The sequence below is a fragment of the Didymosphaeria variabile genome (genome assembly GCF_027946475.1).
Source record: "Didymosphaeria variabile strain IMI 356815 chromosome Unknown scaffold_7, whole genome shotgun sequence".
NCBI lineage: Eukaryota > Fungi > Ascomycota > Dothideomycetes > Pleosporales > Didymosphaeriaceae > Didymosphaeria > Didymosphaeria variabile.
In genome coordinates, this window is record NW_026611626.1 from 1291781 (window position 1) to 1308693 (window position 16913).

General features: G+C 51.4%; 6 protein-coding genes across 6 annotated transcripts; 2 read left to right on the forward strand and 4 right to left on the reverse strand.

Annotated features, from left to right (window-relative positions):
- Positions 1-623: 623 nt before the first annotated feature.
- N0V89_009564 (uncharacterized protein) lies at positions 624-1819 on the forward strand (the record flags this gene model as incomplete). Its single annotated transcript, XM_056218315.1, has 4 exons — positions 624-805; positions 862-1058; positions 1111-1180; positions 1228-1819. The coding sequence occupies 4 exons, from the start codon at positions 624-626 to the stop codon at positions 1817-1819; spliced, it is 1041 nt and encodes a 346-aa protein (XP_056067580.1).
- A 1227-nt stretch (positions 1820-3046) lies between these two features.
- On the forward strand, positions 3047-4414 carry N0V89_009565 (uncharacterized protein; the record flags this gene model as incomplete). The annotated part of the gene is made up of 1 exon (XM_056218316.1): positions 3047-4414. The coding sequence occupies one exon, from the start codon at positions 3047-3049 to the stop codon at positions 4412-4414; it is 1368 nt and encodes a 455-aa protein (XP_056067581.1).
- Positions 4415-5763: 1349 nt separating this feature from the next.
- RBT7 (Ribonuclease T2 precursor (RNase T2)) lies at positions 5764-7060 on the reverse strand (the record flags this gene model as incomplete). The annotated part of the gene is made up of 2 exons (XM_056218317.1): positions 5764-6739; positions 6801-7060. 2 exons carry the CDS (start codon positions 7058-7060, stop codon positions 5764-5766), a joined length of 1236 nt encoding a protein of 411 aa, XP_056067582.1.
- An 868-nt stretch (positions 7061-7928) lies between these two features.
- Positions 7929-9573, reverse strand: N0V89_009567 (uncharacterized protein; the record flags this gene model as incomplete). Its single annotated transcript, XM_056218318.1, has 2 exons — positions 7929-8907; positions 8957-9573. The coding sequence occupies 2 exons, from the start codon at positions 9571-9573 to the stop codon at positions 7929-7931; spliced, it is 1596 nt and encodes a 531-aa protein (XP_056067583.1).
- Positions 9574-12642: 3069 nt separating this feature from the next.
- Positions 12643-13695, reverse strand: N0V89_009568 (uncharacterized protein; the record flags this gene model as incomplete). The annotated part of the gene is made up of 1 exon (XM_056218319.1): positions 12643-13695. The coding sequence occupies one exon, from the start codon at positions 13693-13695 to the stop codon at positions 12643-12645; it is 1053 nt and encodes a 350-aa protein (XP_056067584.1).
- Positions 13696-15021: 1326 nt separating this feature from the next.
- Positions 15022-16124, reverse strand: N0V89_009569 (uncharacterized protein; the record flags this gene model as incomplete). The annotated part of the gene is made up of 2 exons (XM_056218320.1): positions 15022-15774; positions 15822-16124. 2 exons carry the CDS (start codon positions 16122-16124, stop codon positions 15022-15024), a joined length of 1056 nt encoding a protein of 351 aa, XP_056067585.1.
- Positions 16125-16913: the final 789 nt, after the last annotated feature.

The following is a 16913-nucleotide window of genomic DNA, read 5'->3' on the forward strand; positions in this document are numbered from 1 at the left end:
ATGCTTGATGAACGTTGCTGGAAACGGACGAAGTGAGCCGGAATTAGCGGTAGTAAATCCGAAGCTGGGCGTCCAATAGCGTTCATGTCGGTGCTTTCGGCTTGCGAGCTACACCACAATGCTTGCTCCGACCTTCCGTTACGCAAAACCTCTCGAAGGAGCTTCTCTTCGCCCGAGTTCCTTCTTCGGAAACCTGATAAGATCATTGGGTCGCTCAGAGACTGCGTTACTTGCCTGGACGCCACCGAGGTGTTCTCACCGCTGAATTAGTCTTATTCCAAGTTGAACCTTCTGTCTGCTTAACGACGGTCTTTGATGGAGTCCAATGACAAACGCCACAAAACAGTCCTCCATTCCACATCAAGGGTAATTGGCTTGTTCGGAGACTACAGAGTATGTATGGCTGCCAACAGTGCAGAAGAGGTCACGCCCTACCTCAGTCATAGAACGCTATATCCTCATCCTCGATATAGCTATATAGCTCGCTCGTCATCAATTTGTATGCGCTATAAGTTACTGCTGCGCAAATCGGTGCGAATACCTCTTCACCTACAACCAAACACAATTTGTCCGATCTCCCGTGTCTGTTCGTATACTTTGCCGACCAACTCCATACTTGCACAATGTCTTCCACACATTCTATCCCTCTCCGTCAACTGGGAAAACATGGCCCCCGAGTTCCAGCGATTGGCTTCGGACTCATGGGTTTAGCTGGCGCATACGGGCAAGCTGCCTCCGAGGATGAGGGTTTCCAGATCCTAGATCGTGCATTCGAGCTTGGAGAGACATTCTGGGACACTGCAGAGTAAGCTTACACCGTACATCATGCACAGCGATGAGCTTGCTAAGACACTGTCACAGTATCTATCGCGGTAATGAGCAGTTGATTGGCAAATGGTTCAAGCAAACAGGGAAACGTGACGAGATCTTCCTAGCAAGCAAGGGAGCTATCATGATGGATGGCTCGCAGTTTAAGGGCGTCGATAGCTCGGGAGAGTATCTCAAGCATGCTTGTGAGAAGAGTCTTGCTAGACTGGGTGTTGAGTACATTGATCTTTGTAAGTCAAGCATTCTTCGCGATGCGTGATCAGAGTGACTGATCCCCGATAGACTATGCCCATCGCCTCAATCCGAATACTCCTGTGGAAGAGTCTATGCGTGCTCTAGCAGAGCTGAAAACGTGAGCAAAATCTTTCAAGCCCCAGCCAGCTACTGACACTACACTAGTGAAGGTAAAATCAAACACATCGGCCTCTGCGGACTATCTTCCACTGCGCTCCGACGCGCTGTCAAAATCGCTCCTGTGGCAGCCGTGCAAATTGAGTACTCGCCTTTTGTGCGCGAAGTAGAAACAGGAGTATCAGGAGATCTCGCAGCTACGTGCCGTGAACTCGGTGTCGCCCTCGTTTGCTACAGTCCGCTCGGACGAGGCCTCTTGACAGGCTCCGTCAGCAATCGCTCTGACGTAACTCAAGGTACCGATATGCGCGCCAAGAACTTTCCCTGGTTTAGTGAGGAGAATCTGGATGCAAATGCGAAGCTTGTTGCGCGCTTCAAAGAGCTGGCGGACAAGAACGGGTGTTCGTCTAGCCAGTTGGCCTTGGCGTGGCTGCTGGCTCAGGGAGACAACGTGTTTCCGATCCCTGGCACGAGGAAGATCAAGTATTTGGAGGACAATGTGAAGGCTTTGGACGTGACATTGACTGATGAGAAGGTCGTCGAAGTGAGGGAGTTTCTGGAACACAACGAGTTGCAGGGATATCATTCGGTTGAACAGGCAAAGCACTTCGCATATGTTGATACGAAGGCGGATGCTTGAATAAGACAAACACGTGTCGCACTAAATTGGAACCGGTAGTGCTTAAAAGGTGAAGGAGATCGTCAATAGTTCATCAATCGTACATTCTATGAACGCCCTTCAGTAGTATTTATCGTAACCACACTTCAAGCCGCTATAATAAGGAAGACATTTGTGCCCACTTAGGGGATATTGCAGGCTCGAATCTTCCCTTTGCGCAACATCGATGAGCTTTCCGGATATCTGGGATTGGGGATCGGAGTAGACTTAGGCATTTGGCTGCTAACGTGCGAGCCTCAGCACCGTTTCGATACCGATAAGCCGAATTAGCAAGCTTTGATCGATGAAGGAAATAGCTTCGGACGCATGAACTATGCTTTATCACTTCCGCAGCCATTCATACCGACGTATCCATGATTGCCTTCGCACGGCGGACACACCGCCTGAAGGTGCCAGGTCTTTGAAAGACGGACCGCAGGCATCCATTACCAGGTCACGCAGCCAAGCAAGTATGCATTAGAGCTTTCGCGATCTTACAACTCCACATAGAGCGCATCGCTGCTATGTTGACACATTTGGAAAAGGGGACCTATGGAGTGCATCTAGGGTTTCTACAGTTCTGCATCAAGTTCAATCCACCAGGGTCTACTTCCCAGTCTATCATTCGTAAAGTAGCCAACTTTCTGTCCCAGTGAGAAAGCTCATGACTCCGAGAAGCGTAAGCATGTAGGAAGCTCCTTACAACGTGGACGTCGTGTTTCTGAGTTCGGTGCCTAGTCACTTTAGCGGCCTGTAGTGCGCTATTGTAGAGACCGATGTTTAGAATTGGTCGTGGGTTATGAGAGGGAGCGTGACCTTGAGCAGAATTACCCCGCTGCTTCTCCACACGATAGCAAGCGTCACGAACGGCAGCTTCAATCGACCCACTTTCCATCCATCCTTCAACATTCCTCGCAAACAACATTGTCAACAGTATGAATCATCAGTCACAGCCCCTGAGTAGTTAAAATGAGAAATCTGTCTTCAAAGCAGGGACGGACTCACGCACGCGGCTCAAAATTGCATATACATCCGCCGTGGGCTATTGTAGATCATGCACGATACCGGTCCGAACGTGGGACAATGTCGGCGAGTTGTTGCCAGCACACCTTCAAGATTCACTACACCATCAACCAGCGACACTCAATCTCCTCAGAGTAATCTCGACAACTTTGGTTGTATCTCATAGTAAGCTTCGCAATCTCAATAATGCAGATTATTATCGTGGGCGCAGGTCTTGCAGGTCTCTCGACAGCTCTCGCGCTGTCACACTCCTCCGCAAAACACCGGATTGTCCTACTTGAGTCCGCCTCGGCTTTGGCAGAGATCGGTGCAGGTGTCCAATTGACTCCCATTGCAACACGGCAATTCAAAGCCTGGGGCCTTGAGACTCAGCTCCTGGCCGCCTCTGCTCTGCCTGAAGCCTGGAACCTACGTCAGGGTTCAGATGGGGAGGTACTGAATCGCGTGCAGATGGATAGATTTGTAGAGTGGTATGGTGCACCATATGTTGTTGTGCATCGTGCAGATTTGCATAAAATTCTGCATGAAGCGGTCGCAGCGAGAGGTGTGGATGTGCGTTTGAATAGTCGTGTGGAAGAATTTGGGATTGAGCAGGGATGGGTCAAGCTGATGAGTGGAGAGACTCTGCTTGGTGACCTAGTGGTGGCGTGCGATGGGATCAACAGCTCAGCTCGAACACAGTTGCTGAAGAGCTTGGGAAGCAACACGCGCCAGGAAAACGAGCTGGAAGCCACAGGATGGGCTGCATATAGGCTAATGGTAGATGTGGCGAAGGTCAGGCAAGAATCCTTAACGAGGGACATCGTGAGCGAGCATGCTGGCAACTGTTGGTACAGTAAGATATCTCCGTTCCTGGTGTCTGTGCTAACAACACCCAGGACCGACACAAACAGGTCAATTATGACCTACATGATCCGCGATTCTGGCAAGCTTAACATGGTCTTGTCCCATCCCGATGATGTCGATACCAGCACTTGGACGCGGAAACAGTATCTCGCCAAAATCCAGAGCTACTATGCCGATATGGACCCACGCGCCCTGCACCTTGTCAACCTCAGCACCGGTCCTATCACTAATTGGCCCGTCCATCAAGTCGTCAAATTGCCAGCATGGACGTCCAGAAGTGGAAGGTTCGTGCTGATCGGCGACGCTGCACACGCGATGGCTTTCTACCTTAGCATGGGCGTCTCGCTTGCCATCGAAGATGCTGCAGCGCTCACTACAGCCTTAGACCTGCATGAATCAAGTCCGAAGGGAACATCATTGGTAAAATCGATGAGGTTATTCGAGAATGTGCGGAAGCCAAGAGCTGAGAAAATCAGAGATGCGAGCCTACATGCTGGGGCAATGCTGCATCTTCCGCCAGGGCTAGAGAAGAATTTACGAGATCAGTCTGCAAGGAACGATTCCGCAGTACTTGAGGCGCAAACAGGCGACATGTTACTGGACTGGATCAGTTACGGTATCACGGATAAGCAGGTGAGAGAGGAATGTTATGGCTACGACGTGGTTACTGAGATGCGGCGTCATGCAACCATCGGCAAGTTACACTAGGAATGAAGTAAAAAGTTCGAAGCGGGATTCCATCACCATATCGCATTGGGTCTATGGACCAAGAAGGCAGCATCTATATTCAAAGTCCTAAGCTCCAACCAGAGTCAACTCGGTAAAATTTGCGTGGTTATTTCGCCTGGTGATGCCAATACGTTTCTTTTAAAGACTAAAACGGGAATATATTTCGCTTTCACAATGATCTTGGGAGGCTAATAGTAAGGCAGCGCAGGCAGTTGCCTAGAAAACACAAAGGCGACATATCAGGGAAGATCAGTTCATTTTCTACAGAACGAAGAAGAAGAGCCACGTAATGCTATCTGAGATGTGTTTTGAGACGAGCGAGCTATGAGTTTGGAGGTTTGAGGCTTTTCGAGAGCACGAAGCCACATTCAGCGGTAGCTTTGTCTTGTTGGGAGGAAAATACAAAGACAAGTTTTTACCCTTAGCAGTTAAAGCAGAGAGACGGAAACCATCTATCGCCCATACAGCGTCAGTGAGGGTACATTTCTTATACGCTAAAGGCAGTCTGTTTTCAACAGCCAAAAGAGCAAGACATTGCATATGTCTCGTAAAGCTTAAAGAAAGAACCACATATGCAATCACAAATAGGTTGTAGATAGAGAAGGAGGCATAGCGACAGCTATCTTTAGCTAAGTTGCTTCTTCAACTTCATACTCAAAAGCTCTTCATCGCTAAGTCTTTCAAAAGTGGGTATCCTTCACAAAGCCTAAAGCTCTACGGTTTCAGAAAAGCAGAGCGAGGGCAACACCCTTCGTTTACGAATAACTTTCGAGATAACACACCCCATCGTCTCTGTCATTCAATCATGGCGTGAGATCGGCTTCTCCATGTAGAAATGAGACTAGACAGCAGGAGATTTAAGGGGACATAATTGGTCTGGATGTTCGCTTCCGGCATAATAATTCATTTGTCGTGTGTTCATCTATCTGCCATTATGTGGGGGCCACGACGCTCCTATCCAAGTAACCGAAAGCTTTTGGGAGCCGAAAGAGACATACGCCAATGTCATTTTGGATTTCCATCTGAGCACGAAGCCAAAAATCGTGGATCGTTTTTCCGTTCGGTATCCACGCGAGATTGCGCGAGGAGGTTGTGCGGCGAAGAAAGACAGAGGGGCGCGCGAGGAGGGTATAGAAAGTGAACCCATCCCATCTCAGAATTGTGTGTCGAGGTTGCACGTGAGGACTTGTGGAATCGGGCGCGTACTGCGCATGCTCGAAGTATTGTACAGAGGCGCATCACTCAGACAGGCAGAGGAATCGTTTTGGGCCTTCGCAATGACATTGCTTGATAGCGGATTGAAATTCCAGCTACTGATTGCGGCATCTCTACAAGCTCTGCCACACGATTTCCAAAGCAGCACTATGATCCGCTCCCGCATACACCGCCTGCTGCGTGCTCCCACTCGCAATTGTATCCGCACTCCATGCCGCGTTTCCCCCAGCCGCCAACTTTTCATCCGAACTCGTGAACGCCGTTGCAGTACTAACACTGCTTCCGCACGTGAACGTTCCACTTACAACACCGCACTTGCCCTTCGAGCTCGTAAGCGTGAAACCATTGCCGCTCGACGCCGCAGTGAACGTTGCGCAGGTACCGCTCGTGTACCACGTGCCTGCCGAAATGATGCAGCCCTTCTGCGCACCACCAGTGTTAACGTTAAGGTATCCTTTGCCGGAGAAAGGTGTGCCTGGCGTGGAAGTGCTTGTGGGCGTAGAGCCGGAGCCAGTGGTGGTAGCCGTAGGGGTGCTACCGCCACCATTCTTGGGGAGGTACTTGATACCAGTAGAGGCACAGGTGGACTTGGTGCCATCGGGATTGGCGGCTACAAATTCACCCGTTTGGACAGAACCGCGCACATCGTAGTGGTACCAGATCTCATTGAGCGCACCTGATGAGCAGCCTAGCGTCACGGTCACGCCTGGTCGCTTAGCAGACAAGGCAGCCTGGATCTGAGCTGTAGTGTATGTTTTGGAGGTGGATGGCGTGATGCCTGCTGCGGCAAGCCACTCGTAGCTGGGTAGTGATTGGAAGAGGTCGACAACCTTCTGGAAGTAATCTACTACTTCTTCGGTGGGCTTGTGGTCTGAGTAGCACTCGGGCTCGAGCGTGGATATGCATGTGCCGTGCTTGCTCCACTCGTGCTCCCAAAATGTCTCGTCGTCACCGTTGTAGTCCTTCCAGTATGTGTTCATGTAGCTGAGGAGGTCCGTCTTCCCGAAGGACTTGATGATGGCGGAAATGTTCGTATATGCGCGGGTAGGGTCACAATTCGAATCGTAGGTCCCATCGCAACGGTCAGGCCTGTATGTCAAGTAAGCATTTTTGGATCTTAGGGTGCAAAGAGGGACGGTTGAAGACATACCACAAGCCATGAATAGTCCATGAATCGTCGGGTCCAGTCGCGGGAGAGGTATCCCAGAACTGGGTCTGCAGCAGCTGTCCGCCAGGCGCATTGAAGCAGCACAAATCCTGAACGATTGTCGTGTTATGACAGCTCAGCTGTGGATTTGAGCATGTTGCCGGAGTCCCTCCAAGAACACCCTGTCCGCCACCTAGCAACACCTGCGCACCGCCAACCGCGAGCTTCGAAAGCGTCCTAATCGAGGGGACCGAGGAAGCCATTGTATGCGCGGCTAAATCGACAGTAGAGGTGACGGGGTCAGGCCGCAGCAGCACCCCATCTCTTATAGCACGGAGCCAGCCTGCCATGATGGGGCTGCACGAACAAGATGTCCCTGGCTGTAGCTAAGCTGCAGAAAGCAGGTACGACCTGGCTTGCGGCGAGGCCGCGATCGACGGAGCGTATTACAAGCTTTCGCGAAGGACGATCCGCGTCGGACGCCAAACGTTCCCTATCTCTTCAGCCTAATTGGCGGGGAGAGGATGCCTTGTGTAAGACAACGCGGCGTTGCGTAAGTGGATGCTGTGGGTATACCGTAGTGTAGTCCGAAAGCGGGAGGAGGTAGGCGGTAGCTTCCGACGACGCGCCCAGGAGAGGTGGGCAGCCAGATGAAGGGGTTTTATCTGATAAAGAAGAGCCGGATGCTGAGCCACTCAAGACGCAGCACCAGGCAGCGCACGTAGAGAGGTCACGCAGGCTAAGGCGCAAGGTCGTGTGTCAGACATGATGAGCACTGCTGGGGCCGAGGCCAGTAGAAGGTGGCAAGGCGATCTGAGGTAAGGATGCACGTGGGACGAGTGCGGGTACCTGAGTCTCAGCAAATCTGGCTCTAGCTCCTTAGGGAATGGCGCCTTTTGGTCAGAGGGCGCATCAGATGGTCGGGGGGGCCGGGGCATGCTGATCATCCTTCTTGACATTGTTTGAAGGGCAAAATGCCTGGGTATCATAGTTACTATACTCTCCCCCACCCTAGTATACAACGCTCTGAGCAAGCCTCTTGGCGTACGGTGTCTTGAGGCGAACCATGTCAACATGTGCATCGTATGCTGCCCGTAGGTGTGAGCTGCCGTCGTAAGAGGCAACATCAGCTCAGTAATACGAATCGGGGCCGGCTTGGCCCGGACCATTCCTGTCAACATCGTCAAGACTCCGATAGCTCGACGAAGGAGCGCCCCGGCCACGACCTCGCCCGCCGCGATCACCACGAAAGCCACCGCCGCCTCGACCTCTCGCGCCATACGAAGGGTTCCTATACCCACCGTGTCCGCGATCGCGGTTACCTCCCCGGTAGCCTCCGGGGCCTTTGGGCCGTTGCTGCTGAGCTCGGCCGTTTCCGTCTTCAGAGTGCGCTCGCTTATTGTATCCTCTGTTGGGGAAGTAGCTCTCGTACTGACTCTCGTTCGCATGCTCCTCTTCAATCCGCAGTACCACCTTCTCGCCAACGACGCTCTCGAAGATGTGCGCTTCCTCCTCGGCCACAGGGTGCCAGTTCTGAATCCGGGCCGCGTCCGCTGGCCGTCCGCCTTTCCTAATGGCGAGGACCACGGTGGGGCTAGGGTTCTCGGAATAGAATTTCGTAGCCTTGGGGATGGGCTCCACGCGCGCTGCCCAAAGCTTGTTCTCGAAGCTTGAAATGCCCGTTACTTTCCAGACTACCTTGTTACCAATGCCTCCCACCTTGTCGAGAATGCTCTTCGGAGCGGGTTTTGGTGTGATGAGAATGCTATTCGCAAGGTATCGAACGTCACCTTCTGGAGTGCCCTGGGGCAGCTTCACTAAAGAAGCCAATTTGTCGCTCATATCCTTTGCTATCATGTAGCCAGTGTAGAACACGGTTTTCTTGATTTGATAAGGCGGCATTCCGGGTGGTGTGGTGCCGGCCCTGACCTGCAGATTGTGAGAGTTGATGATGCGCTGGATCTCTGCGATTTCCGTGACTGGGTCGAGCTGAGTGGCATTCTCCTCCACCTGCACAACTTCCGCCACGATAGCCTTTCGTGAAGTAGGGAGTTGTCCGCTCATCAAATCCTTGTTGAACTGGAAGAAGAAATCGCGGAAACCTTTAGTGCTGTACACAGTTAGCGGGCGCGAAGCATAAGCCAGCAGGTTCGACGTACTGCTTGACGCGGTCCTCGTATATCCGAATATCGTCTGCTTCCTTGTATGTGTACACGATCTCCTTCAGCAGCTCTTGCTTGAAATTCATAGTCGATGTGAATTTCTGACCAGCAGGCCCCACGCTCGGTTTGAGGCAAACCATGTCGAACTTCAGACTCCTGCTTCGTACAATGCGCTTGATCAGCTCGGAGAAGCCATGTTCCGAGCGGCCGGTAAGGAGTACGCTCAGCGCGTCTTTTTGTTGCATAGAAAGCTCCACGAGCTGTACTATGTTCTCGTTCCACCAGCCCTTCCAGGCGCGTGCCTCCTCTTTCTCGACGCCTTCACCGGTCGCTGCCAGTATACTTGAGTCGTGCCACCAACCCCCATTTATGAACACATCGGGTGATGCGAGTTGGCCCACGGTAGGGCCATTCCAGATCTGCTTATTAGGCAGTGGACTTGCGAACAGCGTGTTATCGAAGTCGTAGATGTGGATGGACTTGATATCAGTCATAGCAGGCAAGTCGTTGTCATCGCATGACCATCGTTTCAGCGCGGTCACGGTGTGGTAGGCAGCTTTTCCGTTGCCGTTGCGACCTGCATTGGGCGCAGGCCGCGTCGAGGTCGCAAGCATAGAGGGCAGAGCGCGAAAAGTGGATGGCAGTGCGAACCGCTTGGTTGCTGTCAGGAGCATAGACGTCAGCGGAAGGTCGAGGAAGGCTCGCGGTCGGTCAAGAAAGGCGCAGCCAAGGCGCGCGTGAATGAAAAGCTCAATGTCGCCCAACGCTCACATTTAGTTCGTTGACAGAACGACGACCTGCACTTTCTGGAAGTCGCGACTCAGTGGTCCGTGCCCATCTTCCGATAACTCGCCTCATCTCCCCCCTCCACATCAGCGCATGGAAGGAAAGCCCGGCTTGAGCAAACATGAAGACGCTTGTGTCATCTGTCTCTCGGCTATCACTGAACGAGCAGTCGCAGTGCCGTGCAACCACTGCACTTTTGACTTCCTCTGCCTAGTTTCCTGGCTCGGGCAGCGTCCTACCTGCCCGCTGTGCAAGACTTCAGTCACAGCTGTTCAGTACGACTGGCGGTCGTCGATCGAGTTTAAACACTATAACGTACCCCTACCTCAAGGAGCCTCCACTGTTCCGCGTACTTTTCACAGCCTGCCACGCGGACGGCGAACTTCGCGTCGTCCACATGAACCACTGCAGCCAGATATAGCTGTGCTCCGACGTCGACATGTATATCGCCACAAGCTGTACTCATTCCATATCGGAAGTAACCCCCTCTCCGGATACCGGGACGTGACACCCGAAATGGTTTGCAGCTCAACCGAGCTGCAATCCAAAGCGCGGACTTGGATACGAAGAGAGCTCCGTGTGTTCATCTTTCTCCATACCGATCCTGAAAGTGGTCCATCAGATGCGGCAACTACAAGCAGCAATGCTGAGTTTCTCCTTTCGTACATTGTGGCTATTTTGAAAAAGGTGGACCTCAAAGCGAGCAATGGACACGCGGAAGACCTATTGACCGATTTCCTTGGCCGCGAAAATGCTCGTTTGTTTCTACATGAGCTGTATGCGTGGTTGCGCAGTCCATATAGTAAGGTGGTGGACTGGGATCACCAGATGCAGTACAGGGAGGAGCTTCCGGAGCTTCCAGATGGAAGAAGAGAGGGACCATGCACTTAGGTCCTAATGGGGCCATATCGGTCTAGCTCTACCTTCGCACTCTGCATCCTTCTTTCCGAATGCTCACACTGTGCGACTTGGTGGTATGATGCAGTGGAATCTTGCATCCGCCGTGCTACATGGAAAGGACAAAGCGTCTTTGAAATCATTGACCCTCTACAACCTCATAGAGCGTTGTCAATTTCGCGATGGGTCGCCATACGCCTACCGTGTTGAGCCAGGAGGTCGTAACCAACCCAAAACGCATGTCAAAGATGTTGAAGAGGATTGGCCGGACGGCTCATCGCCAGTCCAAGTCCGCTCAAGCTGTATGCGACACCTGCTCACCGCCGATATAGTGTACCACTGTCGAGATCTGCATACCCTGTTCCTTCGCAAACAAGGCCAGCAGCATAGCCAACAACAATTACCCAGCGACAACACGTATGAGGACGACGTGTATCACGAATGGGCATCCTTCATTGCCCAAGTCCACCCACGACATCTGCGGCTCGAACACGGTGGCTCCACGCTGTTTCCCTGGAAAGGCGGCAAAGATTCGGGAACAGATCCGAAAATCACAGTTCAAGATATCGCGCCTATGGACATCCGTTTCAAGAATATGCTAGCTCCTGTATTGTGTCGCGGATTGCATCATCTCCAGACCCTCGAGATACATGGTGTTTGCATCGACGTTACGCAGCCCATCGTGCAAGCCCTCAATCATCCTCTTTCCTTCATCTTCATTACTGTAACATGGTGTTGAAATGCAGAAGTTTCGCATTCGAGGCCTACAAATACGGACGAGCTCATCAATCCGCCGGTGCAAGGGCGTGCGCTGGTGCAGCTTGAGGAAAGGAGACCGTTGCGGTGGGCGCGGCCTATACAAGTGCGGAAAGAGGTTGAGAGCGAGGAGTATTTTAGGGAGCAGGATCGTATGTCGAGGTTCATGTGTGAAGAGGGATTGATTACAGAGATGAAGTTGAAGCGGAGGGTTAAGAGGAGGTTTTTATGGGCTGCAACGGCGTTGTGAAGGGTAATTCTAGAATTTGACATGGTGTACGGAGCACAGTGGGGTTCGAACTTCAGATGAACAGGGCTTAGTGTGTGGCTTTCCTTACCGAGTCATTCTTGTTCCCATCGATCATAGAGCGAAGACCCGACACCCATCGTATAGTGGTTTTCAATACTCTGAATTCGTCGTTGTTCGATGGCCACCTTAGTGGTTTCCTTTCAGTGATTGAAGGCTCCTGAGGTGAAGCCATTGCCCGCACCTGCCACCTTGACCAGCTCTCGGATTTTTCCGTCTGTTTTACGCTTCTTGTCTTGTTTATGATTTTCCTCGATTTTGCCTTTGAACTTCATCCCGTCTTTGTAACAGCTGCTTTTGTTCTGAGGCGGCTCCTTCACAAATTGTAGCGCTGCTTAGATTGCCATTTCACGGCTATGCTTGATGAGATCAGAAGGCATACTCGACAATTTTGGTAGAAACTATCAGACAGACATTGAGACAGTGAGAGGCAACATCTTTGAGGGTGAATTTCAATAGTAAGCCTAACTACAGTTCGAGACTATGTTTGCGCAAGACTGGTCCTGCTTCCTGAGTTCGCAAGGACATGTTCGTCCGCGGGTTGCGGGAGGCTGGACACAGATGGCGATATTCCTTTCATCGCAATTGCAACCACGCGTAAAGGTAAACGAATCACTTCTGGAAGGATTCAGCAAGGATGTCGAGGATATGGGACTTCGCCGAGAGAACTTGGCCATGAGTCAAAGACCTTGGTGACATTGCCCCCACGTAAATCCAGAGCATTGCCTCCTTGGTATAGAATATGGACATGCCAGTACTCCAGGTCAACTCTTCTTCTAGGTTCCTCATTGCACCGATGACTTATGTCTGAGCACTCGCAGCAGCAGCACCGGGACGACAGCATGTAATTGCGTGTATCCGGCGAATCGTATTGTTGTATCTTTCCAAAGCCCCTTACGCCTTCCTCGACTGGCCTCTATAGATTACTACGATCTAGTCAAACTAAATGCGCAAAACTCTTCGCCGTATCGATCACGCTCTTCTCATGAGGAATATACTCCCCGCCTTTCAGCAACTTCTTCGCCTTGCTCCCATCCGCATCTTGCACATTCTCCTTATCCAGTAGCTTATAGTCAGGGCTGTACCCCTGTCCTGGTGTTCCCTCTACAATCCTTCCCTTCGCATCTGGGAATGCCTTCCGGAGAATATCCGCGGTCGATTGTGCCGTAGCAACAGCCGCAGAACTTATGTAGCGTTCACCGTTTGTCTCCTCGGGATGCGAGATGGAATATTCGATCTGAGCCGCGACATCGCGAACGTCGACGGTGTTGCCGAGACCAGCGGTAAGGCCTGGTGGAGGAAACTCACCGCCGCTGAAGATATTCCAGATAGCGCGGACTGTCTCACCAACTTCTGCAGCTGTCTTGGGCGCAATGAGAGCCGGTCCGATGACAAAGACAGGGTTAAGCGCCGTCTGCGTGAAAGAAGGCTTAATATCATCCCTGAACTTCCAGAATGCTTTCTCGGCGGCGGCTTTGGAAGCACTATAGATGACTGGGCCAGGCGTCCCCTTGCCCATCTCCGCGACGGTTGGCTCGGCCCAGTTGTTCCAGTCTTTCTCGGTGAAGGTGTAGGGGGCTGGGTCCGCAGTCATAATGGCCACGATGGAGGAGAGGTAGACGAACGTTTTGACTTGGGGTCCGGCCTTGACTGCACTATTCAGAAGTGTCTTTGTGCCGTCGACGGCTGCTTTTATGATCGGGTCCGGGTCATCAAAATTAAATGATACAGGGGAAGCGAGGTGTGCGATTGCGTTCACGCCTTTGACGGCTTCATCGAAGGCGCCGGCAACGGTGATATCAGGAACCTCGACCACAGAGAGGGCGCCGGTTTGGGCATAAGACTTGAGAGGTCCCTCGACGAGCGGTGCTGCTGAAGAGGATTTGCGGACTGTTCCACGCACGCTGTAGCCGTTTTCCAAGAGGTACTTTGCCGTGACGGCGGCGATGAAGCCATTTAAGCCAGAAATGAGGACCGTTCCTTTGGACATTGTGGTGGTGGCTGTAGAGAAGACTAGGTAGGTTTTCGTGAAGAGTGAAGACAAGTGTGTCAGTAAATGATCACTTATCTGTTCTTTTTACTCTGTATATGCGATCTTGTTGTTCGCGTTGCCTCTTTGGCGAGCGCGAATGAGCTTTTATACGGAGCAACTTGCTCCTTCTTTTGGTCGCATCCATCGTGTTTACTGAACTAGATAACACAGTTTTCCTTCTTGCGAGACTGTGCACACTATCATACTATCCTAGCGATGACAATGGAATAGTGTACGAATTCTATAGTGTTGGTGCGTGCCGAGGCACACTGCAGTCTGGTGGGCATGTAATCTGTAAAAGCCTTTTGGGAAATCCGCTAACCAAATTTAAGTCGCTAGTGGCACATGTGTTCAGTAAACAGCAGAGATCATGACCAAGACGATAGGAGACCCACCTGGGCGAAGAATACGGCGCCGATAGTGATAGATCACGGTCGGTATATCCAGTATGGCGCCATGTGAGGAGCAGTCGAGGTTTCTGAGGCGGCGCATTCCCCGTAGCTGGCAGGAATTAGGTAGGAATTACCTAGGTACTGAAGACTGTAAGCGTGGTAAATGCTTGCGAGCATTCTAGGAATAGATAGGTAGAATTGAACTAGTATGGAGCTTGGCTTTGCGAAGTTAAGCATTTGCAGATAGGAACATCCATCAAATGGAATCTTCTCAGTGTGCTTTCAATGTCGTGAAAATGAGCTATAGCGCGTGAACGAGAAGGACTTCAAGCTAGAGATTATTGGATGCCAATGTCGCTAGCTTCGAAGAACGTCTGCTACGATCCCTGGTTCTCTTGTTATCGATGCTTTGCAAGAGTTCTCCCTCCGCCTCCCACGGCTTGGTACCTTTTTTTGCAATAATTCAGCCGGTCTATATACATATTGTAGAAGGCTAAGTGTTAGCCCCCACAGCTTTAACAGCTAGGTACCCTAATTTAACGTCTACCAGGCCCAGAACTATCTATTCAAGAGAATCTGGCTAATCAGCCTTCCATGTTAAGAACTGGCCAAGGAAAAAAACCATAGTTTCCAGAGCCGTGGGAGGTGGGGGAGGAACTTTTGCAATCGACTATATGGCAGAGGCCTGCTGCATCTAGAGACTTCCTACTTAACGCGGGCGATTCGTTTGCGCATCTGGCTTTCGGTGACACCTCTTTGAGCTAATTGTCTACCAATGTGACGATCCATGCAACGCGCTCCAGCACTGAGAAGTTTAGGTAAGTATGATCACGGTCGAGCAATGTCTTTCATATGTTATTAGAACTTCTCCCGTTCAATTAGCAAAGACACACTAGGTGCTATCAGAACTAATATTAAGCTCTTTACAGGCGTCGGATATTCGTGACTCATCCATAGCCCCCGGAGTCTCTGGTATGACAAATCTATCATACGGTTCACCAGCCTTTTTGATGAGTTCTTCGACCCCCTTCCCATTCGTAAATGACCATATGCGCACAAAACGACTGCCAAAATCAATTGAAAAAGTTTCACCCGCAGCAATAACCAGAGTCTGTCCCTCACGGATCTCGTTCCAACTTTCGCTAGGCTGAATTCGAACGCGGAGTAAACCTTCTTGAACACAAAAGCAATGGTCGACTCCAGCGAATGCCAACCACCGTGCCAATGGCCGCTGCTGTGCATCGTAAACGTTTGAGGACTCTATGCTCGAGATAGCAAATCTGCCACCGGTCTGTTCGGCATGAATGAATGGTCGCGAGATAACTCCACCCAAGATCCATCGCGGGCCCGTGTTTGCCCTCAGAAAATACGGGTTTTCTGGAGCTGCAAGCTGGTTTTCCGAATCTTTCCATGGACCTACCTCAGGTGGTTGATAATTCCTTTCGAAGTGAACATCGAAGCGCTCCTTGGACGCCATCAGCTTTGGAATGAGTATGGCCTTGAGATCGCGATTGTCGTTCTCTGGCACGATAACACCATCGTAGGTCTCCCCAACGTAACGAAAGAAATCAATCCAGTCGCCCGGAGCAACAAGACCAAACGTCTCTGTGTGCGGTCCGAGAAGCTCGGGATTGTGAATCACTTTCTAAAAATTATGAGCAGTGTATCTGTACCAGCAGCGGATATGCTTACTGGGGGGACATAGGCGAAATCTCCTGGGCCCATTATCCTGCACTTATCTCCGTTCCACAACTTGAGAAACCCTTTTGTCACCAGGAACACATCGTGCGCCTGCTCATGCCAGTGGAAACCAGGTGCGTCCGATAGTACGGCACCGCTGGTGAAGACCGCGATCCCACCGTTGGTCTGTTGAGACGATGCGAGGATCCGAAAGACGCCTTTGCTTCCGGGCAGAGTTACGCGCTCGCCCTCAAGCTGGTCAAGAATGTACGTACTCCTCGACGCTGGAGGGACTGTAGAGATGGGAATGCTCATAACTGAATGTAGAAACCGTCAATTAGGGAAATGGATGAATCGTTGCGATGAGGATTTCGGGATCAGATGTTGAAGAATCGTTCTGTAGGTCTAAACGCATCAAGGCGAGTCCACAGATTTGCCTCGCGGTCTGACTACTATTTGGGCGACCCCTACCGATTCCCATGCCGAACCTCCTGCGTGCGTGTACAGGGTCTCGTCGCCAGGTGTCCGAGCAACGGACCGTCCGAAGTCATGCCGACGCGGAAATGCCGGGAGTAAGTCTATCGGAATATCCGAAGGCTCGAACAAGAACCGTCTGAGAGCAAACTCGACTGAACAATATTCGCGTATCGTCTTCACTTCCCCGCATACGTGTCGCAGAGCAATTTATCGCAACAACACTGCTATGACCATGACTGGCCTTCCGAGCTTCCGCGTGGTTTACAAGATCGTGGACGGGCAGGAGATCGATGCCGACGTTTACATTTCGAATCCGGAACGCAACATTTCTAACCCGGCCCCAGTTCGTACGTGCACCCTTTTTATAAGCGAGGGTCGAGAAGCTAACTTGCGACGCGTCTAGTGATCAATATTCATGGCGGAGCTTTCATGCTGGGCTCATCCAAGATGGTTAATCAAGACCAGATACAACACTGTCTGGGTCGAGGTTGGCTTATGGTAGCCCCAAATCACCGGCTCTGTCCGCAGATCAGTCTTCTTGAGGGCCCTATGCAAGATTGCCGTGATCTATTAGCATGGATTTACGAAGGTGGTCTCGAGCAGTCTATATCCATCACGAGGCAACAA